Source organism: Sminthopsis crassicaudata, chromosome 1 (genome assembly GCF_048593235.1).
Source record: "Sminthopsis crassicaudata isolate SCR6 chromosome 1, ASM4859323v1, whole genome shotgun sequence".
Lineage (NCBI taxonomy): Eukaryota > Metazoa > Chordata > Mammalia > Dasyuromorphia > Dasyuridae > Sminthopsis > Sminthopsis crassicaudata.
Genome location: NC_133617.1, coordinates 6,641,766 through 6,667,664, shown reverse-complemented (window position 1 = coordinate 6,667,664; position 25,899 = coordinate 6,641,766). Strand labels below are relative to the sequence as shown.

Here is a 25,899-nt window from a genome sequence, read left to right as displayed (position 1 = left end):
TAGAAGTTCTCTAGGGTTACCTGTAGCTCCCCCTTTCTTTTGTTTTTGGAGGAGTGTCTTAATGTCTGTTTGTTCTCTCTACTATTGTCTGACCCTGAGGATTAAAAGGTATGCCCGTGTTGTGTAAAATCTTATACTGCAGACAAAAGTGTGCAAAATGTTTAGAAGTATATGTAGGCCCATTATCTGTTTTTATTTCTTGTAGCACACCCATAATTGCAAATGCTTGTAAAAGGAATTCAGGAATTCTCAGGCTGTCTCTTTTGCTGTTGGCAATGCAAAAGTGAATCCTTAAAAGGTATCTACCACCATGTGCATAAAAGACAAATGACCAAAAGATTTATAGTGGATCACATCCATTTGCCAGATTTCATTGGGTCTCAAACTTACCACCTAGTAAGGAACCTAACACATATGCTCTGCCCTCCTCGCTGAAAAATCTCCATTTATAAGAAGCTGGGGCTAAGATGACCCCCATATCTGGTCACCTCTGAGTATTGTGGGTGTTTCCAGGCTGTCAGTGTGAAGAGATGTTACACATCAGAAGCACATGCAGTGGGAGCCAAGTCGGAGAAGGAAGTGATTGGATATCATGTCATTCGAGAAGCCATTAGATGGAGAGAAACTAGGGGGATAAGTTGTAACTCAAGGTAAAGAGCAGGGGACCAGAGGATTGGCCAATGGGAGCTCTATGGTCTCCCCTTCAGAGCCTGCACAGGGATTCTGAAGGAAACATCATCTCACTGAACAGAGCCGGAAGGACTGATGGTTGTCCCTTTGGGGAGCAGCATCAGGAGGAGTGCAACAATGGAGGATCTGCCCAACTTTCTGTCACTCGGTCAGTTAATGAACACTTCCAAGTACCTACTTTGTGTGAGTTACTGTCCTACACACAGGGGATAAAAAAAAAGGCAAAAAGTGATCCTTGCTCACGCAGAGCTCATAATTTCATGGGGGAAGCAACCTAAAAATCACAGAGACAAACAAATCACTCACAGAGTCATATGAAGCTGATTAGCAGAAGGAAGAGCCCAGGAGCAAAGGGGTCAGGAAGGTTGGCATTTGAAGATAGGGTTTTAGCTGGAGTTCAAGGAGAACAGACAACCAGAATATAGACATGACATGAGAAAAAGTTTTAGACAGGGGGAGACAGTCTGGGAAAAGACTAGAGTTGGAACCTGGATTGTTCAGGTCAAGGAAGAACATGGAGGCCAGTGCATTTTGATGTGAAGGGGATGGGAGGATGTAAGGAGTGAGAATATGGAACGGGGAGAAGCCAATTATAAAGGGCTTCTAATGCCAAATGGAAGATTTTGTACTGGATCAGAGGGGGTCTATGCGACAAAATCTCCTTCCCAGGAGCCATATGTCCCTCAGATCAGGGTATCTCCCTTTTTCTTTATTTTTCTGTCCTTAGATCAATGAGTATTCTGAGACTGGAGTGGGAAGTGACCATGTGAGTTTAGGAGGTACTGGGATCCCATCAGAGGTCCCACCAGTGAATGGGTCAGTAGGTGAGTTCACCAGAGCTGGTAGCAGCAGCCTCAGGAGTCAGAAGGTGACTCAACAGCTTCCTTCATTTATTTGGGCAGAACCCTTGTGCAAACCACAAAACCTGGAGAGGCTTCAGTGTGTCACTTAATAAGCCCTGCCCACACTGGGAGTGGGAGCAGGGAAGTGACCCCAAAGGGGATCTCACTGCACTTCTCTGCTGGCTCCAGGAAGCCTCCGTTTGGGGAGAAGCTGGTGGTCTCCCCGGGGTGACTGGAAGCAGCCTCTTCAGGTCAACTTTCCCATCTTCTCACCTGTGGGAGCATCTGGGAGCCCTCCATGTGTCAGAGGCCGGGCTCCTGTGCTTTCATGTAGGCAGGGACTCCCAGCAGAGAGGGCTGAGTGAGCTATGCTTGGTTACTGTGCATAGGGGAGGACCCAGGAGCTCCAGGGACCCAGCTTAAGGGGCCGGGGCCTGAGAGCAGATGAAAGGCCAATCCAATGTCCTTCTGGCTCTGTCCTGGTGGGTCCTGACTGCCATTGGGAGGCTTTGGCGCTTGGGGGCGCTGTGGGACCACTATAGTTGAGTCATGGTGAGTGCTCACAGCTCAGACAGCAGGCACCATGCCCAGCACTGCAGGTGTCTCTGTGCCGTCAGGGATGTCTGCCTCCCCAGAAGCTGTTTCCTGGCTCTGCCCCGTGGAGGAAGCACAGGGACAAGCCACACCCTGTCCACACTCATTTACCCACCAGGTCCCCGGACACTGGGTTCAAATCTCTGGAGCTGGGAGACAGATTTGCATGACGGAACCTCCATCCTCCGGGGTGGGGTGAGCTGGGGGATAAGAAGCCCTGGCAGGAGCCCGGCCCTAGCTCTGGAGCCTCGGGAGGCAGAGCTTCTGCACCATGGACCTGCGCCCATTCCTGCTCCTGCTGCTCAGTGCCTGCACAGGTTGGGCAGAGAGAGTCCCGGCGCTCATGGGGTGGAGGAGGGGAGAGCTGGGCAGGAAACGAGCTGCCTTGGCAGGGATGGCCTCTCTCTGTTCCTGACACGTGTCTGTGCTGATTGTTTCAGGGAGCCGGGCCCAGGCCGTGGTGACTCAGGAGCCTTCCCTGACTGTGGTCCCAGGAGGGACAGTCACCCTGACCTGCAGCTCCAGCACAGGGGCCGTCACCTCTGGTCTCTCTCCCTGCTGGATCCAGCAGAAATCCGGCCAATCTCCCAGGGGGATCATTTCTGGCACCAATAACCTTGTACCAGGTGTCCCTGCCCGCTTCTCAGGGTCCCTCCTTGGGGACAAAGCTGCCCTCACCATCAAGGGGGCCCAGGCTGAGGACGAGGCTCACTATTACTGTGTCCTGTGGTATGGCAATGGTTGCACAGTGAGAGACTCCAGTGGAGAAGTGAGACAAAACCCTTCTCAGCCGGCCTGCTCCCAGCCGCACAGGCTCCCTGAGGGCTCTGCTTCCCAGCTTAGGGGCTTTGACATGGAACCTTTCTCCACTCACACCCTGGGAGGTCCCTTTGCTGCTATCATTGGCTACATCGAGCCGGTCCATCCTGTCCTGGGGCAGCCATTGTGTTAAAGAAGCCAAAGGATCCCTAGGATTCTGTTCCCTCAACAGATAGGAGCTCAGCAAAATTAACAGCTGGTGGAAGGTCCGGTTTTCCCTCCACGATCTTGTTTTCCAGAGCTTAGGTGATTCCGTGAGCTCCCTCAGAGTGGGACGCCCTGCTCCTGCCTCACTCACACTCTCATAGAGCTGGCACCCAGCGGGTGTTTCCCAGATGCCCCCTGAGGGACCGGGCACTTGGCTCTGGGTGCCAGACTGGCAGACCACATGGGTGACCTTGTTAGTGACTAACCACAACCCCTCTCCTCCCTGGGTGGTGAGTGGACCAGAACTAGTTGTTTGTGATGGGAGAGCAGGGCCCTTTCCTTGTGGCTCCCTCACGTTCTGAAGCAGGCTCCCCACCGTACCCACAGGGACATTGCATCTGCAGAGCCCACAGAGCATTTCCCCCCACAAGCCCATCCCCCGCCCATTGCCCCATGACACAATACACAAGGAAACATTCCGGTTCTGGGACCCTCCAAAGGAGGCTTACTTGGCTCTCTGTCCTTTCTTCCCAAATTGACGGCTGCAGAACTGGCACATGGGACAGCCCCACGGCCGCCCAAGGTTCCCACTGTCCCGGGTTCTTATACTTGGTTCAGGCAGCCCATCCTAGAGCGGCAGACACTGCAGATGCTGTGCCCTGTCGCCGGCTGTCCCACCTCCTGATGGGGCAGCTTGAAAGGCCCTTTCTGGGGATCTCCCGAGGTCACCGTGATGGTCAGATGAGACCTCCCATGTCAGGTTGCAAATAGCCCCACACACCTTGACAGCTCTGCCTTTACCCAGCAAGGGCCAAGACTCCAGACACTTATAATTGAGAGAAATATGTGTATGAGAGCACCGTCTGTCCTCCCAGAGTGAGGCGGGATGGGGTAGGGAGACGAGGGACTGGTGGAAAGCCAGCGCCAGCTCCGGAGCCTCAGGAAGCAGAGCTTCTACCCCAGGGCCTTGCCTCCTCTCCTCCTCGTGCTGCTTCCTCTCTGCAAACTTGGGGAGGAGAAACTCCCTGGGCCCTTGGGGAGAGTTAGGGGAGAGCTGGGCAGGAAGCAAGGGACCTTGGGGGGTGATGCCCTTGTATCCATTTCTGATATCTGCGTCTGTCTTTGGGTTTGAGGGGTAGGAACTCGGGTTGGGGTGACCCGGAAACCTTCTCTGACTGATTCCAAGGGGAACTATCAGCATAACCGGCAGCTCCGGGGAGCAGGTCCCTGGCGTTACCATCTACTTGGTTGCAACAGAAATCTGGCCAAGCTCTCAACACTACCATTTGTCACCCTCACAGTCTCAGATCAGGCATAAAAGCCATTTCTTCATGGACCAGTGACTTGGTCATAAAAGGCAAGTGGTAGATTAAATGGCATTGGTTCTCTTAGCATCTGGGGAGCAAGTCAGCTAAGATCCAGACAGAGACAGACAGAAAGAAAGAAATAGAGAGACAGAGACAGACAGACACAGGGAAATAAAGAGAGAAAGAGAGTCAGAGAGAAAGAGAGATAGACATATAGTCAAGACAGAGGGACAGAGGCAGAAACAGAGAGAAAGATAATCTCTCCCTGCTCCATCATTGATGGGATTGCTTCCTGAGCTCCAAGTGCTGAGACTTGTAGCAATGAGCCTTAGCTCCCCATTGGTGGCCACAGGGGCTTTGGATCCTGCCCTGTGGGATGGCCCTCTACCTCTTAAGAATGAATAAACTCTTAAAGAACTAATTAGGACTCAGTGTGCACAGCAGTGGGATAAGTTCTGGGAATACAGATGCAACAGTCAGATACTCTTTGTGATTAAGAGGGGAAATGTCCACATGGAAGCCGAATGTGTCAGATGGAAACGTCCCTGCCTTCTAAGGGTACCACAGCGGGGCAGACCTGAAGCCCCCTCTTTGCTGCCCTTCCCACTGATACAGTCCTACTGATTCCTCATGAGGGTCTCTCTCACCGTGGCACAGCCTTTGGAAAGAAGAAGCCATTTTCTGGGTCTGCAGTAACTCGGCTGTAGCATCTACAGGAGCATCTCCCCAGACCATGACTGAAGCCCCAGGGCTGGAAGCTTTGGAATCCCCGAGGCCCTTGGCTGTGGGGTGCAGGGGGGCCTCCATCGGAGCCTCAGCAGAGACGGTGTTCACAATGGCAGGGGCATCTTAACTCTCCTGTCCCATGCCGCCTCCGTCTCCATAGCTGGATGCCCTCCTCCTTCTGCCACACTCCTACAGCCGACATCAGTCAAGGGGAATAATGCATGAGACTAATTTTCACTCAGGAAAATTGGGTTCAAGCCCTACTCCTAACCTGAGCTGTATGTCAGTAACGGAGAAGTGACTTGCCCAATCTCTGTCTCTGTAAAATGAGGGGATTATAACCTTTAGATTCCCTTTTAGAGCTAGAAGCATGGCCCTTTATAGGGAAGTTCTTTGAGGAGATTCTTTCTAACTTACTTCATCTGTATTCTCAGAGCTTAGAACAGTGCTGAGCACATGACAAGTACTTAGTGAAGCCTTTCTCAGTGTCTCTGAGTTTCAAAGTCATCCATATGTCGCGGATCTTTATGGCCTCCAAAGGAGGAAGAGATTCTCATTCGCTGCCACTTCTGGTTGTTTCTAGGTACACAACATCTCTCTCAGGCATCCCCTGTTCTCTACTCACCAGGACATTCCCCCCCCAGGAGCTGGAACCCCCTGGAATCCTGCAATGGCCTCTTCCTTGCTCCCTGCCTCCAGTCTCTTTCTCTGCTCATCCCACTCTCAGCTATCAAACTGATTTTCCAGAAGGGCCAATATGGCCAGGGTTCTCCAAGCCTGTATCATCTCTAATGGGTCTAATTTAAGTTCCTCCTTAAAAATTGAAGCCTTTTACAACCCAGTCCCAACATACCTTTCCCATATGTTCATCCATCATCCCTTCTTTGAAGTCATCGGTCCTGCCAAACTGGTGGTTTTGCTCTTATTCATACAACAGAATCCAACCTCCATCTGTGCGATTTTTCATTGCTCTCTCTCCTCTGGTTGGAACTTGCTCCCACCTGACTCTGCCTCTTATGATACCTTCAAGCCTGAGGTCAAGCGAGGTTTTTCATGAATACTAACTCGATCCTTTCAGCTGCTCCTGTCCTCCTATTCCCTGACATTCACTGTGAATTCAATATATACCATAAATATATACATATTGAAATATACATATATATTATATACAATGTGGACATATATAAACAAATATGTACATACATGGATAGAAATTATACATAATGTGTACCTTATATCCAGAGATAGCATTATCTGTGTGTGTTTATATCTATATAAATCCATTTATAGAAGTATACATATGTACATATGTGTAAGTATATCTATATAGTCCCTTTCCTATATGGAAAATTTTTTTATCAGTTTTAATTACTGAAATATGGCAGAATAAGGAGATTCAAGTGGAAAACATAGAGGGTAGCAGCTTGAGCAGAAATATAGACAGTTCTCTAAGAACTTAAAGAAAATAGTTTCTCAGGTAAAAGGCCTGAGGGTACCAGAATGGAAGCCATACAGAAACAAAAACACTAAACAATGTCTGAGATGCCTGCAGTGTCTTGATTCACAAAAGATAGTTTGAAAAATCACTATTTTCATGGTTTTATAGCTTACAACTGGGGAACTTGGAATAAAAGAACTGTTTGATGATTGTGGGAGGACTGCATACTAGCAGAAACAGAAATGAAAGTCACTAAAGCTGAGAAGCTACTGGGATTGAACAAGCTCAGCAGTTAATGGAGAGAGCTGATCTGACTAGGATCTGCTGGGAGCTGAGGGGAGGAAAAAGACATCCTATGAAGTGATGATTGCCCAAAAGCTGCTTTCTTCTCTAATATAAATGATAATCTCGCAGAGGCTAGCCTATATTGCCTTTTAGTGATAACTATAGATCAAGAGAGAAAATTCCTTAATGTTATGGGTCAGAAAGCTGAACTTCTTGAAAGGTACTAAGTGGAATTGATGATTATCTAATTTAGCATGGTGCTTAATAGTTCTCTAAGTTCAGTATGATTGATTTAATCGTACAACAAATAATGGTTCCCTAGTGATATCATGATTGATTTATACTCAGTGTGGAGCATATAACCAGGGACTGAGGGCCATGGAGAAAAGCTCTGAGAGCCAAGGAGGCAGAAATTCATTTCCACCTTCGGTCAGGCTCCTGGTGGCAGGCTCTCCTCCTACATTTCTCCACTGAGACCAAGACTGCTCTGAAAGGCTCCCAGAAAGTTGCCCAGCATCAGGAAGGAGATAATAAAGAATCTGGACTTTAACACACGGCTATTCTTGTGATGATTACTGAACTGAATCAAAGGCTGCATCTAGAGACCCCCAGAAAAACCAACCAGGAACATTACATTTTGGATTTTTGAAGAAAAGGTTTCTAAGGTTCCTCTTAAAGGACCAACTATCTTTCCAGATGCATCCAAACAACATTTATGCTGTATAATCTCATGATTCAACCATAAAAAGAGTAGTCAAAAGTCCTCTTCAGTCCACTCAGCAGAATGAATTATATGCAATCATGTTAGCTCTTACTTATTATCCAGAAGATAGAAATACAATATCTGATTTGGCCTATTCAGTAGGTGTGGTACAAAGAATTGCCACAGCCCAAATAAAATTTGTAGTTTCTAATATATATGAGCTCTTTAAGGAAGAGTGAGAAAGCATATAGGTAAGATTTATATCTTGCATATCCACTCTCATAATGGACTTCCAGGTCCTACTTTTGATGGTAATTCAAAGGCAGATAGCCCTCTAACCATATTAGCCAATACCACTTTATTTCAGGAAGCCCAAGAATCTCATTCCAAATATCATCAGGCTGCTCAAGCTTTACATTTACAATTTGGTACAGAGAGGCTTGGAGAGACTTACATCAACTGATGCTAAGTGAAACGAGCAGAACCAGAAGATCATTATACACTTCAACAATGATACTGTATGAGGATGTATTCTGATGGAAGTGGAAATCTTCAACATAGAGAAGAGCTAATCCAATTCTAATTGATTAATGATGGACAGAATCAGCTACATCCAGAAAAGGAACACTGGGAAATGAGTGTAAACTGTTATTTTTACCTTCTGAATCCAATTCTTCCTGTGCAACAAGAAATTTGGTTCTACACACACATATTGTATCTAGAATATATTGTAATATATTTAACATGTATAAGACTGCCTGCCATCTGGGGGAGGGGTTTGGGGGAGGAAGGGAAAAAATTTGAACAGAAGTAAGTGCAAGGGATAATGTTATAAAAAATTACCCATGCATATGTACTGTCAAAAAAACCCTTATAATTATAAAATAAAATAAAAATTAAATAAAAAAAAAAACATTTACAATTTGGGATAACAAAAGAGGAAGCTAGGGGTATAGTAAAAGCCTGTACAGCTGGTCTTCCTTTCCACGCTCCTATGCTCTATCCAGGGAAGAACCTTCGTGATTTGAGACCCAATAAAATTTGGCAAATGGATGTGACCCATTATAAATCTTTTGGTCATCTGTCTTTTATCCATGTTGCAGTAGACACCTTTTCAGCAACCAAAGAGACAGCCCGAGTGGTCACTGAATTCCTTATACAAGCTTTTGCAATGATAGGTGTGCTACAAGCAATAAAAACAGATAATGGACCTACATATACTTCTAAACATTTTGCTCACTTTTGTGCACAATATAAGATTTTACACACTACTGGCATACCCTTTAATCCTCAAGGACAGGCAATAGTAGGGAAGAGAAACAGAGACATTAAGACACTCCTCCAAAAACAAAAGAAAGGGGGAGCCACTGGTAACCCTAGAGTACTTCTAAATTTACCTCTCTACATCAGTAATTTTAACATTTTTGATAAAGATACACTGGCTCTGGCAGACAGCTTTTATAGCCAGCCAGAAGGGCAGTGTCCAGTGCAAGCAGCTTCATTATCTTTAAATAATCACCAGGTGATGTAGAGAAATCCTGAAAGTGCTGAATGGAAGGGACCAGATAGGTTAACTGCCTGGGAGAGAGGGTTTGCTTGTATCTCTACAGATGGAGAAGAAATCAGATGGGTGCTAATGAGTCATATTTGCCTTGTCCATTAGAGAGAGACAGAAAAAAAGAAAAATCTTGAAATAAAGGAGACCTAAGAAACATCTGACTCTGACAGAGCATGGCTGATAATAAAAACTTCACAGAACTTCAAAACCAGCAGGAATCATTGGATTCACTGAAATAAAAAATTGTTAAGACTGTTGCAGAACTTCAGAACCAACAGTAATCATTGGATTCTCTGAGACATGATAAGACTGATGCAGGACTTCAAAATCTGCAGGAATCATTGGATTTCCTACACACATGAAATAAGGGACAATAGATTCCTTTTGGACTATTTCTAGGACTTATGGACATTCCTCATGTTGATTCATGCTATTTGTCACATCAATACTAGCCTGTGTTATTATGTGCTTATATAATTTGTGTAATTATGTGTAATACCTCCCATGTTGATATTATGTATACCTGTTTCAAGTAAGACCCTTCAGAAACTCACTAATCTAATTTGATTTCCCATTTTCCTTTGGTGTATTCATTTCCCTTCCTGAGATGCCAGGGAGGGTGTGATCACCTCATTTTATGTTTCACTCTTTTTTGAGGAGTCAGGAAAGGTATGACCCCCTCATTTTGGGGGAGTTCTCACCTCCTTGAGAAGTTAGGGAGAGTGTGACCACCTTATGTTCTAAAACAAAAGAAAGCGGGAGATGTTATGGGCCAGAACTCTGAACTTGAAACAAAGGATTCTTACAAAGTACTAATTAAGAGGAATTGATGAGACAATGGTTATCTAGTTTAGCATGGTTCAGTATGATTGATTTAATCTTACAACAAATAAGGCTTTCCTAGAGATATAATGATCAGTTTATACTCAGTGTGGAGCATATAAGCAGAGACAGAGAGCTAGAGAAAACAAGCTGACTGGAGGCTAAAGCACAAGCCCTTGGACCCAGATGCATTCATCCCATCTTACACCATCTTGGTGGCAGATGATTCTCCTCCAGCATTTCTCCCCTGAGACCAAGGCCAGTCTGAAAGGCTCTCCAGAAAACTAACTGGGCCCCAGGAAAGGAGACAAGACTTTGAAAGAAATAATAAAGGATTTGGACTTTAAGACCGGGCTGTCCTTGTGGTGATTACTCAGACTGAAAAGAAGGCTGTCCCCAAAGACCTCCAGGAAACCAAACCAAAGAACACTATCCCTTAATAACCAATAGCCCCAGAGAAGGGAATAAGCCTTTATTTAGCATCTATTATGTGCTAATCCCTTTTTATACATAGACACATATTTCAATATTTTTACACTTTGAACACAGACAATAAAGACATTTGTTTTGCTAGTCTCTACATATTACAGCTGAGTGGCTCAGTGGATAGAATGCTGTGCCTGGACTCATAAAGTTCTAAGTTCAAATCCAGCCACAGACACCCAGCCATGTAGCACTGAGCAAGTCACTCTGTTTGTCTTAATGTACTGGAGAAGAAAATGACAAGTCACTCCAGTGGCTTTGCCAAGAAAATCCACGGAAACTATTGGCGAAATCGGAGTGGGTAGAGGGATGACAGGAAAGGAAGGCCAAACTTTATTGATTGGAAAAAAAGGATGTATTTTAAAACAATATATGGGGAATCTTAATAGAATGAGGGAAAAGTTCCCATCAGTTATATGAAGTTTATGTCATATATTTCAAAGACTGAATTCCAAAAACATATATTGGCCCTTATTAACTATATTAACATTTACATGGCCAGTACAAAGGGAGTAACAATTATTGTCTGACCCCATCAGCATTAATATTTAAAAAATAAATGCACAGGCACCTTGTGATGGGAGCATGGCTGGGACCCTTTCCATAGCTCTGGCAGCAGCTGCTAATGATGGGGCCTACAAGGTTATCTTTCCCTCATCCCTGACTAGGGAAACACCAAAGTCCCCCAACACTTATGACCTCTACCTCCCAGGGTCACTGTGAGGATCATGTGAGATCCCAGAAGGGAAAGATTTTGTAACCTCAAAGGGGGATATGGAGGCCGCCTATTGCTAGTGGCTGTTACCTCAGGGCTGCTCTCTAAACATTGGCCAGACGGAGGTGGTCCCCCGGCTCAGCTGGCTGCCTGGGTTCATCTGGAGGACTGAGTCCAGAAGACGAGATCCCAAGGTCCCAGCCCAAGGAGATGGCGTCATGGAACCCAATGATGGTACATTCAGGTACTTGTTAAAAGACGTGTGGGTGGCTGAGCTCCAGCAGGGGGCGCTGTGGGACTACTGTGGCTACACTGGTGCAGGGCTGGATCACAGCAGACAAACCACAGGCAGAGTTGGCTTTGAGTCCCTGAAGCTTGCAGCCCTGCAGCTGGGGCCTGGCTGGGCCCAGGGGGGAACCTCAGGCCAGACCATAGTCTGCTCCCCCCTTCTCCACAGGAGCTCTAGAGGCAGCAGGAGTCCCAGCCCCGGGTGCCAGCCTGGGCACTTTGAGAGTTATTTGCATAAGGGAATGCTCCAGCCCCCAGGATGGGTGGGGTTGGGGGATAAGAGGGATCCGGGCCCTGGCTCTGGGCCCCAGGAAGCAGAGCATCCACACCATGGCCTTGATTCCTCTCTTCATCCTGCTGGCTCTCTGCACAGGTTGGGGAGAGACTCTGGGGGCTCTTGGGGGAGAAGGGGTGAGCAGGACTCAAAGCTGGGGCCTTGTCTCTGTTCCTGACACGTGTCTGTGCTGATTGTTTCAGGGAGCAGGGCCCAGGCCGTGGTGACTCAGGAGCCTTCCCTGACTGTGATCCCAGGAGGGACAGTCACCCTGACCTGCAGCTCCAGCACAGGGGCCGTCACCTCCGGGAACTATCCTTACTGGTTCCAACAGAAATCTGGCCAGCCTCCCAAGACTCTCATTTATGATACCAACAATCTTTTACCAGGTGTCCCTGCCCGGTTCTCAGGGTCCCTCCTTGGGGACAAAGCTGCCCTCACCATCAAGGGGGCCCAGCCTGAGGATGAGGCTCACTATTACTGTTTCTTGCATTATAGTGGTCCTTGGCACAGTGAAAGAAACAAATGGGGAACTGAGACAAAAACCTCTTCTTGGCCTGCTTCTCCCCAACCTCAGAGCTTGCTGGAGATCCATCAGATCCTCAGCTTCTGGACTGATAAAGAATGTTTCCCTACTGAGTCTTACTAGGTTTCATTTATTTTTAAATTAAAAGTGGGAAAACATCAGACCTAGAAAAGATGGTCTAACACAAAGGAATATTTCCTATGCACCCACTGTGTGCCAGCCCCATAATAGTCATTCTTTAGTAGCCACCTCAGTCCTAATTTCACAGCAGGATTCCTTCCCCCATACCCAAGTATGTCCCCTGGAAACAAAATGATTTCCAGGAAACAGAAGAAGAAGAAAAAAAAGTTTTGTAAGAGAAAGCCAAAACAAAATAAAATTAAAAATAGAAGCCACTTGACAGCGAATGAGATGAACTGAATGAAGACTTCTCATAAGAATGTGGCCTCCACCCATGCCCAAATTATGACTTGAAACCACAATAACAAGTAGAGCTAGAGCTAAAAGCTGCAGGTGTTCAATTACCTTAAACAAACATTTCCCTCACTCACCTTTTAATTAGCATTTAAGTACCTAATACTGCAAATAGTTATTGACTAGTATTCTTTGTTTCTGGGCTCTGGGTAAATTAGAACTTCACAATCAATGGGTGAAAGGGTCAGAAGGTGGATTGGGGACTTCTGGTTAGGGTCTATACAATCTTGTGTTTTGCAGTTTGCACTTTGCACTCTTCTACTGACACTTTGTCTGTTGGGAGTTGCCCTTTCGTGCAAGATCTTAATAAATCCTTTTCTGCTTTTTACCTTGAGAGTCTCTGATTTTAACTTGAGTAAGGGTGCTGTCCCACACAACAGGATTCTAACTTTGAAAGAGAAAGAAATCTTAAGGGAACATTTCTGAAAGAAAAGAAAGAAGAAAATTTTTTTCTCTGTGGTAAACTCTTCACACAGAGTATAAGAAACCTAACTCCTGTCCTACAACAAGGAGCTCGTCCAGCTTCCTTTTACCTGGTGGGCAACGGGATTTGGAAAGCTGCAGATTGGAGCACACTCACTGGAAATCACTGACTCAGCAAAAACAGCCTTCTTAGCCTAAACCCCAGTCAGCTGCTTCTGCTCCCCCACCTGTGGTGGCTGACCTAGGTGGGTGGAAACAGGAGGGGAAGGCATGAGCTTCACCTGAGGACAATAGCCTGAAACTGGTATTTTTAATTATTTTTAAAAGTTCCCTCCACACTATAAATAGTCTGGGAAGTTAGTTGAGATCTCCTGCGTCAGAGCTCAAGTAGCCCTATAAGGTTGCCCAAGACAGATGAGCCATTGTAGAAAGCTCTGATAAAATGTGATTCACCACAGAAGGAAATGGTGAATCACTTTATCTTTATCCAAAATGCCCTGTGGACAGCACTAAGATGCTAAAAGATATGGCTGAAGAAGGTCCATGACGTGACGAGTGGGACAAGACTGAGTGAACAGCAAGAAGTTCATTCAGGTTCTCTTAGAACTGAATGACTCTCAAGGTCAGTTTCTTAAGTAAAATTGAAAAAGATGAGAGCTTGGCTCTCTCTGGTGGCTGTAGTGGGGTGGGGAGCAAAGCTCTGGGGACCAATTTCAGGGGAAAAACTAGGCTACTCAATGGAATGGGAAAGGTGTTCTCCTTTGTCTTGCCTGACTTGGGATATTTTCTCTTCTCTCTTATTTTTAGAAAGTGAAACGAGAAGCTTACTTCATGGAGTGAGAGAGAGGAGAAAAAAGTTCCCCCACAAATATGTAGTTATTAGATGGGAAAGAGGCAGTGTACCCCAAGCTCCTGGGAGCAGGTGAAATTGTGTCTGGGCTAACAATACTTAATTCAAAAGAAACGTGGCAAATTCCGATTGGCCATTCTTTGAAAAAGGCAGATTTATTTAGGGGAAGGAATTAGTCAAAATGAAGGAGTACCATAGACACCAGGAGGGGTAAATATGAAATAGAGTAAGAGAGCATATAGCTCGAAAAAGAAAAAGGGAAATTCCCTTAGGGAAACTCACAATTAGCCAGAAGAAAGGAAATACTCTAAGAAGTGGGAGAAAGCCAATGGCCCCTTTTTGATGATACTGAAACCCCAGCTATGCTCTTTAGCTCTGGGCATACTTTCTCTTTTGCACATTTATATCAAGTCACACTCCAGAAGGAAAGGACACTCCTTCCTCATGTGTGCATAATTGGTTTTTGCTGATCTCACATATTTTCTTAACCATACACTCCTATTTCAAGTTTAGAATGAAAGAAAAACATGGCTTAAATGCATAGTTAAGCAAACAAATTTCTACATTGGCCACAGTTAAATAAACACACAAATGTCTCATTGTGCACGGAGTCCTTCACATCCTTGTAGGAGGGGTGCAGTATGTTCCATGAGTAGTATTCCGGAATGGTGTCCGGTCACTAAGCTGATCAGAATTTGATGCTTTCGAAGGTTTTTTTGTTTTGTTTTGTTTTGTCTTTATCACAGTGTTATTGTGTAAAGTGTCCTGGTTTTGCATCAGTTCATATAAGTTTACCTACTTAAAATTTATTTGAGGACAGGAGGAGGGTGGTAGTTTGGAGAGATTTTTTTTTTTTTTGTAAGTCTCTTAAGAAATCAAAGTATGCTTTCAATATATGAACAAATTCTAATAGACTTGTTCTACTTGGTCCTTAATAAGTTTCTATGCCTGATGGCACGCAGTTTCTTGTATTCTTGGATTTTTTTTTTCTTAATGAAATAAACTTGTTGTTCTATTCATCATTCACATTAAATGCTTTGATCTTCAAAAGTACTGAGTTTCCATGATAAAACCAAAGCTGGGGCTTTTCAGTCGAGCTCTTTGGGTTTCTGATGTTTGTTTGGGAGTGGAGAGCAGTGCCCTGGTAGACATTTTGTCTCCACCCTTGAATTAATCTTCAGTTGCTTAACTGGTCCTTGTAATGAATGGATCCTCTATCCAACAAGTGCAAGTTGGGAAGAGTCCTTGACCAATTTTACGTCAATATCTGTGACGGGGAAAACTGGGACCCATGAGTCTGCAGCACGTTTCTATCTTTTTAAGTAAATAACTGTATTAATGAATTTCTAGAATTTAGGGCTTCAATATATCAGTGTTACTGAAAAAACACCAAATAAGTAGTAGAATAGCAGGATGTCCTTGAATCATTAGTCTTTTTTTCTTTTAAAGCCAACCACAAGAGTAAAATTAAAGATCTTGACTATCTGCAGTAAATGTTGTGTTTTTGTTACAACTAGTAACAGAAAAATCTCTACTTCTGCATGACAAAGGTCCCAATGCCTAGCTTGCTTCTTGTGATGAATACTGGTTTATTTCTCCTTACCACAAAGAGTGGTAAATAAGAGGGTTGAAGAGTCTTGGTCTGTTTGGCACCCGTGGGGCAGCTAGGTACCCTGGGATTCAGAAGCAGTACTTAAATTTAACACCAGGGAAATCTTCAGTGACTATTTCAAAGTGGGATCTCCTTGGAGAGGTGGAGTCTATACCATTGAAAACCTTAAGCTGAGACTGGATGACAATGTGCTGGGTATGATAGGGATTTTTTTTCTCCTTTTCTTTTTTTGGAAAAGGAAAGGCAAATGAGTAGGATTAAATAACCCTTTAAGTGCTTTATGACCTGAGTGTGTTAAATTTATTGCAATAGCAGCCATTGCTTGAGAACCCCATTTTCTGATGGGGTTTGAACTCAACTTGTCAGGATCTTTCAGAAAAAAAAAATCATTTACTTTCAGTTCTTTAAATCAATTCAACATTTTTAAAAAATCCCATCCATTATGGGTTTCTGAAGTCTCCTCACCCCCAAAAAAGGTAAAATACCAAGAAAAGAGAGGTCTTTTCAGGAGAGAGACTGGTACTTCAGATTAACCTGTGAAATTAAAAATCTCCTTCAGAATATGATGCTATTGCTGCATTTGGGAGGGGAAAGCCCTAGTGCTAAAGGGGTGAGATGAGAAGGCTCCCAGACAGGGGATTATACCAGGTGTGAAGCTGAGGGCATAGATTGTGTGTGTGCATGCGCACAACTAATAAGAAAGCTGAATAAGGTGTGAAGGGTTTTGAATATTAAAAAGATTTTATAGTGGATTCTGCAGGTTTGGGAGACATTGGTGTTTTCATGGTCAAATGTATGCTTTAGGAAGATCCTTCCACAGGAGAATGGAGGAGGGACTGGAATGGGGAACTACTAGTGAAGACAGATTGGGGGAGGGGAGGTATTAAACCCAGAATTCCTCCTGCTGCACCAAATAACCAGCTCAAACAGCCCAGCCCAGGGATGACTTGGTTTTGGTCTTGGTCACCCCTGCTTCCCAATGCCACCCTGAACTTGGTTCTGAAAGTGCTCCCATGAATCCATGTCTGCCTTCTTAGGAGGAATAAATCCACAGACGGACCTAACTGTCTTTCTTAGAACTGATAAGAAAAACAGATGGACAAATCTAATGGTTGAAATAATGAACTTTTTTTATGTGCAGTGTTTAATCTGTATTGGGTTACTTGCCCTCTGGGGAGGGGAGGAGAGGAAAAGAGGAGAAATTTGAAACAAGGTTTTGCAAGGGTGAATGTTAAACTCTGTATTTTGAAAATAAAAAGCTATTATTTTAAAAGTACATATATGCAGGGTAAATAAGAAATAATCATAGAGGGAAGACTTTATAATTAAGAAAGATTGAGGAAGGTCTCAGTGATAAGAGGAAGCCAGGAAGGTCAATAGTCATAAGAGAAAAGGGAGAACTTTCTAGACACAGGAGAGATTAAAGACAAGAAGAAAAAAATGTCCAGAATCAAGAAGTAGAAGGTCTTGTTCATGAAATAACTGTCTCACTGGATAGAATAAATTGCAAAAAATGTTGAAAAAATAGAGATAAGTGAGACAAGGAGAAATGTTTCAAATCTAAAAACATGAGGGATTGAGGGGTAGATGTAAAAAGGATGGAATTCAGAAGCCACAAGATCTAACCCCTGGGTACCTTCAAACCCTTGTTAAGGCTTCATCTTTCTCTGCATACATGTCTACTGTATCTGGCTGCCTTCTCTGAATGTTGTCTATTTGTCTTTATTCACAGAACAAACTTTTAAAGAATCTTTACTTTGCCCACTCTTTTGCCCACTCTTTTGCCCACTCTTTTGCCCACTCTTTTGCCCACTCTTTTGCCCACTCTTTTGCCCACTCTTTTGCCCACTCTTTTGCCCACTCTTTTGCCCACTCTTTTGCCCACTCTTTTGCCCACTCTTTTGCCCACTCTTTTGCCCACTCTTTTGCCCACTCTTTTGCCCACTCTTTTGCCCACTCTTTTGCCCACTCTTTTGCCCACTCTTTTCTCCTACCTTCTCCCTTTTCCTCTCTTCTCCTCCCCCTTTCCCTTCCTACCCATCCTCTTTCCCTTGATCTATCCAAATAGTACTCCACGTTTTCCTCCAAGTTTGTCTGTTACTTTGTCTTTGCCTATGTCCATCTCTCTGTGTTCCTCTGGTGAATCTCCTTCTGCATTTGTCCAAGTTAATTTGCTAGGCTGTTTCTCTCTAAGATGTTTTATTTTTTAGAGTGAGGGTGTCTGTGTGCCTTTAAAAAATATAATAATGTTGAGATCCAGGGATGCCTTTCTTTCTCTGCAGGAAGTGATGGTGACCCAAACCTTTTACTCATTTTTTTCCATCGACCTGGCACCCAGAGACATGCGTCTGCTTCTTGAAAAATCCTTCCCAGACTTTGACCATCAACTCAATGTGGAAAAGTTTACAAACTGGTAAGCATCTGAACAACATTCCAAATTAGAGAAAGAGGGAAGTCCCAGAACCTAAAGAAGCAGGTAAGCGTGCCCCCAAAAAAGCTTACAGAGAGGAAATAAAAGGCTGTAAGCCTTATTGGGAATAACTTAGTTTCCTGAATGAAGATACATTAGAGATACAAAGAGGTAAGAGAGCCCCCCTGGTCTCAAAGGCTGACAATCTAGAGAGGGACGATGTGCAAAACAGACTAAGGAAGCTAAAAACAGGATAAACAGAAAACTATGAAAAGAGAGAAAGCATTGGAATTAAGAGGTTGGGAAACACTTCTTTTTATTTTTTTTTTACTTTTTTAAAATTAATTTTATAATTATAATTTTTTGACAGTATATATGCATGAGTAATTTTTTTATAACATTATCCCTTGTATTCATTTTTCCAAATTTTCCCCTCCCTCCTTCTACTCCCTCCCCTAGATGACAGGTAATCCCATACATTTTACATGTTACAATATAACCTAGATACAATATATGTGTGTAAATACCATTTTCTTGTTGCACATTAAGTATTAGATTCCAAAGGTATAAGTTACCTGGGTAGATAGACAGTAGTGCTAACAATCTACATTCACTTCCCAGTGTTCCTTCTCTGGGTGTAGCTGTTTCTGTCCATCACTGATCAACTGGAAGTGAGTTGGATCTTCTTTAGGTTGAAGATTTCCACTTGGGAAACACTTCTTGTAGAAAGTAGGTTTGTTTTGTTTTTGTTTTTAACTTGAAGGGGGGGATGGATCAGAAGTCAGAGCGGAGGACATTTGATCCTAAAGGATCAAAGGATCAAACAGAGAATTATATATAATATACAACATATATTTATTAGAGGTATTAGGCAGCCACTGAAGTTCATTGAATCAGGAGATGATGTGGTCAGACCTGCACTTTCAGAAAATCTCTTTAGTGACTGGAGGGTGGACTAGAGAAAGGCAGGCAGACCCTTCCCTCCCACATACATCCCCTCCCCCCAGCAACTATTCTAATAGTCCAGGCATGAGATAATGAGGGCCTTGGAGAAGAGGGGGAAGTTTATTCAAAACGCCAAAAGTGAAATCGGAGATATTATAAAGATTGACAGGTCTTGGTAACAGTTTGTATGTGGTGCCAGCAGTGGGCAGGGGGAAGGAGGAAAATGAGTGAGAAATCCTGGATGACTCTTGGGTTGGGAGCCTGAGGGCTTAGGAGGATGGGGTGTTCCCTACAGTAATAGGGAAGGTAGGAGGGGGAAATCTCTAGGGGGAAAGATGAGTTTAAGATACCTATTGGATGTCCAGTTGGAAATCTGGATGGAAAATAGGCAGAGATTGGGCAGGAAGTGATAGATTTGAAAATCACCAGCATAGAGATCAAAATGATGAATCCATGGGAGCTGATGAGATCCTCATGTAAAGTAATAGAGGGAAAAGGAGGCCCAGGCTGGAGCCCTGAGGGACATGTACAGTTAAAGGGGGTGATCCAGAGGAGGATCCAGCAAAGAGTACTAAGAAGCAGCAGATGGAAGGGGAGGAAAACCCAAGTCCCCAAAACTTAAAGAAAAGAGAGTATCATGGAGGAAGAAAGTGAGCACTAGTAACGAGGGCTGGAGAGGACAAGAAGAATGAGGATTGAGGAAAAGACCCTTGGGTTTGGCCGCTGACAGATCACTGGTAATTTTGGAAACAGTATTTCAGGGAGAATAATAAGGTTGAAAAGCTGTATTATAAAGCAAGGGGTGGAGAAACTTTTTTTTTTTTCTGTCAAGAGTTTTTGGATGTTTATATTATCCATGGACCATACAAAATTTTTAACTCACAGAACTCAAACAGTGGGAAGTTGTATTATATGACTTCAGCTCCACATCATCCGAACTTGCCTGGCAAAGCCAGAACAAATGATTCTGTGGGCCTTATATGGCTCACAGGCCGGCCATTCCCACCTCTGTTATAAGGAGTTAAGAGAATAAGGTAAAAAAGTGGAGATATCTATGGTAGATGGCCTTTTAAAGGAGTTCAGGGAGAACTGCTCATCCACCTCTGGTACCCACTTATACTCCAGCTCTCCTATGGCTTCAAGAAGCTGTCACGTGGCCGATGGCCATCCTGGCCCAGGGTGACTGCCAGACCTCCAACCTGAGTTGGAGAGTGTCTACCCTAGCATGGGAAGGCTTTCCCTAGAAGGATGGACAAATGGGAACAATATCAGTGGCCATGAAGCAGATGCTCTGGAACACTTCGAGGCTGGTCAGATTGGTCATCACCATGGTTTTTGTGCTGCCATTGCACTGATTGGAAGAGATGAAAGCCTGGCCATTTTGGACAACTCTGCCTCTCTTAAATCCATATGTTGGTCAATATATCATTCCGTGATGTCATTGGCCCTTCAAAAATGAAGGATGAACAATAATGGCAGCTACAGAAGGCATAAGAGACAGGAGGGCAGTGAGCAGGGGTGGGAGGGTCAAATTAAGGTTTAAAGAAAGAGGGAGACTTTTTCAGGAAGCAGAAAGAGTCTGTAGAGATTCTCAATACAGAGATTGCTCCTGTCATCCCTGCTTTTTAAAATTTATTTTCAATCTATTGGAGAAGGTGGGATAGAATGGGATCACTCAAGTGGGTAGAAGGGTCATCCTTAGTTGGGAGTAAGATTGCTTCATCATGTGAGACAGATGGAGAAGAGTGGCAGGATGTACATGAGTGATAGAAAATGGAAAAAAGATTATGGCTATTATTTTTGGTAAACTATGAAATAAGACTCTCAGTTGACAGTGGGGGGGGAGATATGACACCTTGAGAAGGGGTGTTTAGAAGAGCTACAGTGAGGAGTGGATTGATAAGGTAGGATTGCATCGCTTCCTTGATGGCTTAGATGGGGCTATGTAATATAAATCTATAGGGGACCCAGTCAGAAGAGCTGTGGGATTTTCCTCGCCTTCATTCAGTAATCCATGTGTGGGAACAAAAGTGACAAATGGTGGGAACAAGGCTATGGCTAGGCCCGGCCTACTTGGGGTGTGGTAAGGTAGCTAGAGATCAGGGAGAGGACAGTGTAGAGTTGAATTTTTACTAGGGAATCATGGCAGAAGAGAGTAGATAGTTGGGGACAGATAGCCTGGGAGAAAATTAAGGTCATAGGATAGACGAAGAGTAGGATTATTATATAAGTGGAAGCAGAGGGAGTGGCAAAAAGTAATTAATTATGGTTGGATAAAAGGAACTTGGAATTCTTGAACATGAAGGTAGTACACGTATGGGGGATGGCAAGATCGCTGTGGCCATCTTTGTATATGGCTATGGTGGAGGTAGAGTGGTTTGTGATGAAGGAATGAAGTGAATGGTTAAGGTATTTGAAGAAGAATCTGTGTATCTGTTGAAATTCCCTAGTATGACACGGGTTAAAGAGGGCTAACAATGAAGTGTCTCGATTCACTGATGGACCACTTGCAGCTAATATCTACAAGGGCACAATAATATCTCTTGTTCTTTCAAATATTAAGACTTTGATGACATAGTAGACATTGATAACCCCCATGCCTCAAAGATAAATAAAAATAAATTGACTAGATATTGCTGGTGTTAGCAAGAAATCTCAATCATTTACATTTTTATTTCTCTATTTTTATATCATCTTTGTTTTCTAGCATTTCTTTTCTCCAACCTAGAGAACTATTCCTTTTAATAAAGAATTTTAAAAAGGGGAAAAGTCATTAAAGCTAACTTGGACTCACTGAGTCTGAAGCATTTTACTGCGTTGCTTTAAAGTTTACAAAGGGCTTTATATATTTCATTTGACACTCCTCCCCCTTAACTCCGAAGGAAATATTATTTTACAGATGACAGGTTAAGTGACTTGCCTGAAATCAAATGGCTATTTTGTCTGGGGCAGGGTTCAAATTCAATTTCAAGTCCAGCAATCTATTCAGACATTCACTGTCCCAAATTGTACAAAATGGGAGAGGAAGTGGATTCTTCTACTTCTTTGGGACCAACTTAGGTTACTATAATCATTTTATTTCTGTTGTTTTTCCATTTATTTTGTTGAAGTTCTTGTGCCTTTGGTTTCTCAGGTTCTAGCAAAGATTCTTCTACTAAAGAATTCTTCCTTAGGCTGGACCAGCTATTGCTCAGACTTGTCCTGTGCTCCCCACCTTCAAGGCTCCTGACTTCTGTCTCGCTACGAGTTAATTTTTAGGATAACCAAGACATTAAAAAATTATTTATGAAGTTAAACAGGAAGCAGATAAAAGGCAAGTTCAGAACCTTGGAGAATGCCCAGTTTAAGGGGTTGGAGAAAGAGAAAGATATATTATCTAATGTGTCATAGACTGTGCTAAGAATTTGATAAATATTCTCTCATTTGATCGAGATGAGGATCTGACAAAGGTATACTTAAAGATGGGGAAGTCGGTGGAGAAAGTGATTTCTTTGGGAAGGAAGGAGAGAAAGGTACATAAAAGCCTAGAGTGACTGTCAGATACTTTATAGGAGTGCATAGGCAGGTAGGTAGTACAGGGAATACAGTACTGAACCTGGAGGTAAAAATTAAGTTTGAATCCCACCTCATTTACTGTAACCTTGGAAAGTCGCTTAGTCTCAGCCACAGTTCTCTCATTTTTCAAACATAATTACAGCACCTGTGTAACAAGGCTACAGAGGTAATATGAAATTTTGTAACTTTAAAGCACTATATAAATACTATTATTTAATTAGATGTAGCAAAGAGGCTTGCTAATGTACTACATAAATGTTATTTTATTATGTGTAACAGAGACTGGCCAGGAAGGACTTGGTGCTTGAAGCAAGTGCAAATATTCTCTGACTACAGTCAAACCAAGACATGGAACTTTGGAAGTGTTTAAGCCATGAGGTCCTAGAATTGGTCATGTGTGATGCTGATAAAGCCTTTTAATCAGCCTCCGATTCGGCAAAAGCTGAGCTGGAATGGAGTGGGCACAAGTCCCGGTGGCCCATCTCTCTCCCCTTCTAGAAAAGTGTGAATCACCAGGTGGAATCGGGATAGTGGCTCTATCTGCCCCGTGATTACCATGTGTCTGAGAACATCACCTGTTATTTCCTGACCTTAAGGGAATAAGTATCCCGAGATGGAAACTCGGACATAGACTTTTATTAGAAGTTCCTGAGAGATCCATTGGGCCCAGAAAGCTGCTCTTGGGACAACATTGTGACTCCACAGAGGGATAACAAGACTTAAGCCAAGAACTGAGCAGGATCTCTTGGCCACACCTCTCTCCATTGTACTTGAGTTTGAGCCCACTCCACCAGGGATTTGTGGGTTACAAGGGATAGTGAGTCCTCCCATTGGGCATGATGCTTACTTGGTAAATTCTCAGGAAATTCTCTTTTCTATGGGCTAATCTGCTAATGGCTGATTGACACAAAAGGGTAAGGAGACCACCAGTTCTCAATGGGAACTTGGGACGTTAAGAGACTTCTTTTGCCTTTACCATGTTTGAGCTTTGCCCTGTCCTGTCCAAAAGCCAGCCTCCACTATCGGTTCCTAGTCACCAGACCATCAGGCTGCCTACATCCTCGTTTCTTGTCCCTCGACGACCTGGACTCGACCTCTGGGTGCTCTAGTTCTCAAAATTGACATTTTGCCTCAAGCTTGCCCCACATCAGCCTCATACTCACTCCTACCCTTTGGCTTCTCCATATTCACTTTCCAGCTCTGCTTTATACCGACTTCTCCCATCAGAATATAAGCCTTGATTGCCTTTATTTGTATTCTCAGCGCTTAACCTTGATATATGTCACTGTTATCTGGTTTCAAGAGCAGAACAGGGGCAGCAGTGCAAACAGGAGAGGATTTTGGGGAGAAGAGCCATAATAGCAATCGTCAAGCATCTGAAGAGCGGCCATCAAGAGAAGAGAGGATCAGATTCGCTCTGTTTGGCTTCTCAGAGCAGACTCGGCAACAACAGGTAGAAGTGTCAGAGATAAGTTTGGCTTGATGTCAGCAAAGATTTCCCTTCTACGAAGTTGTAACCTTCTTCCAAAAGTCTTCCTATATTGTTTTATATTAGTAAGTTTTCTCTGCAGTATGAATTCTTTGATGTAGAATAAGTTCAACCAGGTAAAGACCTTCACATATCCATTATATTCATAATTTTTCCATCCAGTGTAAGACCTCTGGTATAGAGTAAGGTTTATGATCTGGTTGAAGGCCTTTCCATATAAGATTTTCCCCTAGAATTTTATTGTGCAAAACAAATTGTGAGCTCAGCTAGAAGGCTTTCTCATCTTTCCTTCTGAAACTGGAAAAGGAGTTTAGAAGGAAAAGACAGTATTTAAAGCCCTATTGTAGGGGACATGCCGGACCCTGAGCCTTATGTGAGCAACCTATTGAGTCCTGTTTCCATATGGGAACAAGGATTTAGAAGAGGTCATATCAGCTGACTGAGCTATATAAAACATGATACTGAAACACTGAGCTGATTAAGCATATGCACTCACATTGAGATGACTTTTTTTTAAATGGGTTAATAACCTACTCCCCAAGGAGTTTTCTGCCATTTTTAAAAACTGGGCTGTATGATGAGGGAGGGAGAACATGTCAAGGAAGAACATTCAACAGAAGGACCAAGAAATCCTTTAATTTCATCATCCCCAGTCAATTGGGGGTGAAAGGTGGGAATGGGAGGGACCCTGCACTGCAGGAAAGAGCTTTTTATTTTTTATCCTGAATCTGTGTGGATTAGGTTCTACAAATAAACCAACTTCATATACTCCTGAGTCTTTTATCTTTGTAGAATATTTATAACCCCCTAGGTTAACTTATAAAAATTACTAATACTTCCTAAAATCACTAACAAGTATATTTAGACTGGCTGAGCCCAAAGCAGGTAACAGGTTCCTTGAACCTATATAATCAGGCTTGTTATTTTGACTCTGGTTTAATGAAGCTAGGCCTAGTTTGAAAGATTGGCTTTTTTCCCCTCTTCCAAATGTATATTCATGAAAGGATTATTTTCTCAAAATTAGAGCCCCTAGATGACAAGTACATGTCAAATTTCAAATTTTGAAATTTCAAATAACCAATTTCAAGTTAAATTGTTTAATTTGTAGTTTTTGTAGAAACAAATATATTGAACTTCCCAAAAGGGTCTTCTTAGAATTTATACTTGAAAATATCAAATAATATCCTGTCTCATTTCTTCCCAATTTAGTCTCATCCCCAGATACCTATGCAATAATGCTGTAAAATTGCCTTAGCCTATCACTACTTCTGTGTGTTTATATATTCTTCAACCTAACCAAACTGCCCCTAGACAGTATCATCAAAGTAGATAGTATCCCTACTTATATTTTAATACCTATCCCCCTTGTCAATATCAATTTGATCTTTTTGGTTTTATCTTCACATTTGGTATAATAAAAATAAAACTCATGTTGTAAAATTATATTCTCAGCTGTAGGTCTCCAAAAGATACACTGATTTCTCTAGACATAGTAAGGATTGTCTTCAAAACCCAGCTTATGAGCTTTTACTGATATGTACACTTTAAAAGATTGTTTTTAGCCATTTTAGCACTTCTAAGATTTGTAGAATTAGTTTCTAAGCTTTCTTCCCCAATCTTAATTGCTAACTAAATCCATGCTATTTGGCCCATCTAGCTTTTGCAAAATGAAACTTTGAGAACTCGAAGCATAATGCAAAAGAGGAATTGTTTAAGCCCTGGACAGGCTAATTAGATCTCCTGATGGAAATTATGAGAGGTAAACGATGTTGAATGTGGAAGGATCTCATTGGAAGTCTTCAAGCATGAGCTGGACAGCCAATTTTAGGGGTGTCAAAGAAGATATTTTTGATCATTTAAAGAACCCTTTAACTCTTGTATCTATTAGAGCTCTCCTCATGAGATTTGGACCAGGGCTTCCACC

The 25,899-nt window shown here is 43.2% G+C and overlaps 1 long non-coding RNA gene and 1 gene segment (V, D, J or C); both read left to right on the top strand.

Annotated features, from left to right (window-relative positions):
* Positions 1-2,341: 2,341 nt before the first annotated feature.
* On the top strand, positions 2,342-3,078 carry LOC141542557 (immunoglobulin lambda variable 7-43-like). The segment is given in 2 exon segments: positions 2,342-2,443; positions 2,567-3,078. Coding segments are annotated over 2 exon segments (558 nt in total).
* A 10,313-nt stretch (positions 3,079-13,391) lies between these two features.
* Positions 13,392-22,201, top strand: LOC141551519 (uncharacterized). Its single transcript, XR_012484895.1, has 3 exons — positions 13,392-13,736; positions 17,859-17,989; positions 22,065-22,201. It is a non-coding gene; the product is annotated as an uncharacterized LOC141551519 (long non-coding RNA).
* The last annotated feature ends 3,698 nt before the right edge of the window (positions 22,202-25,899 follow it).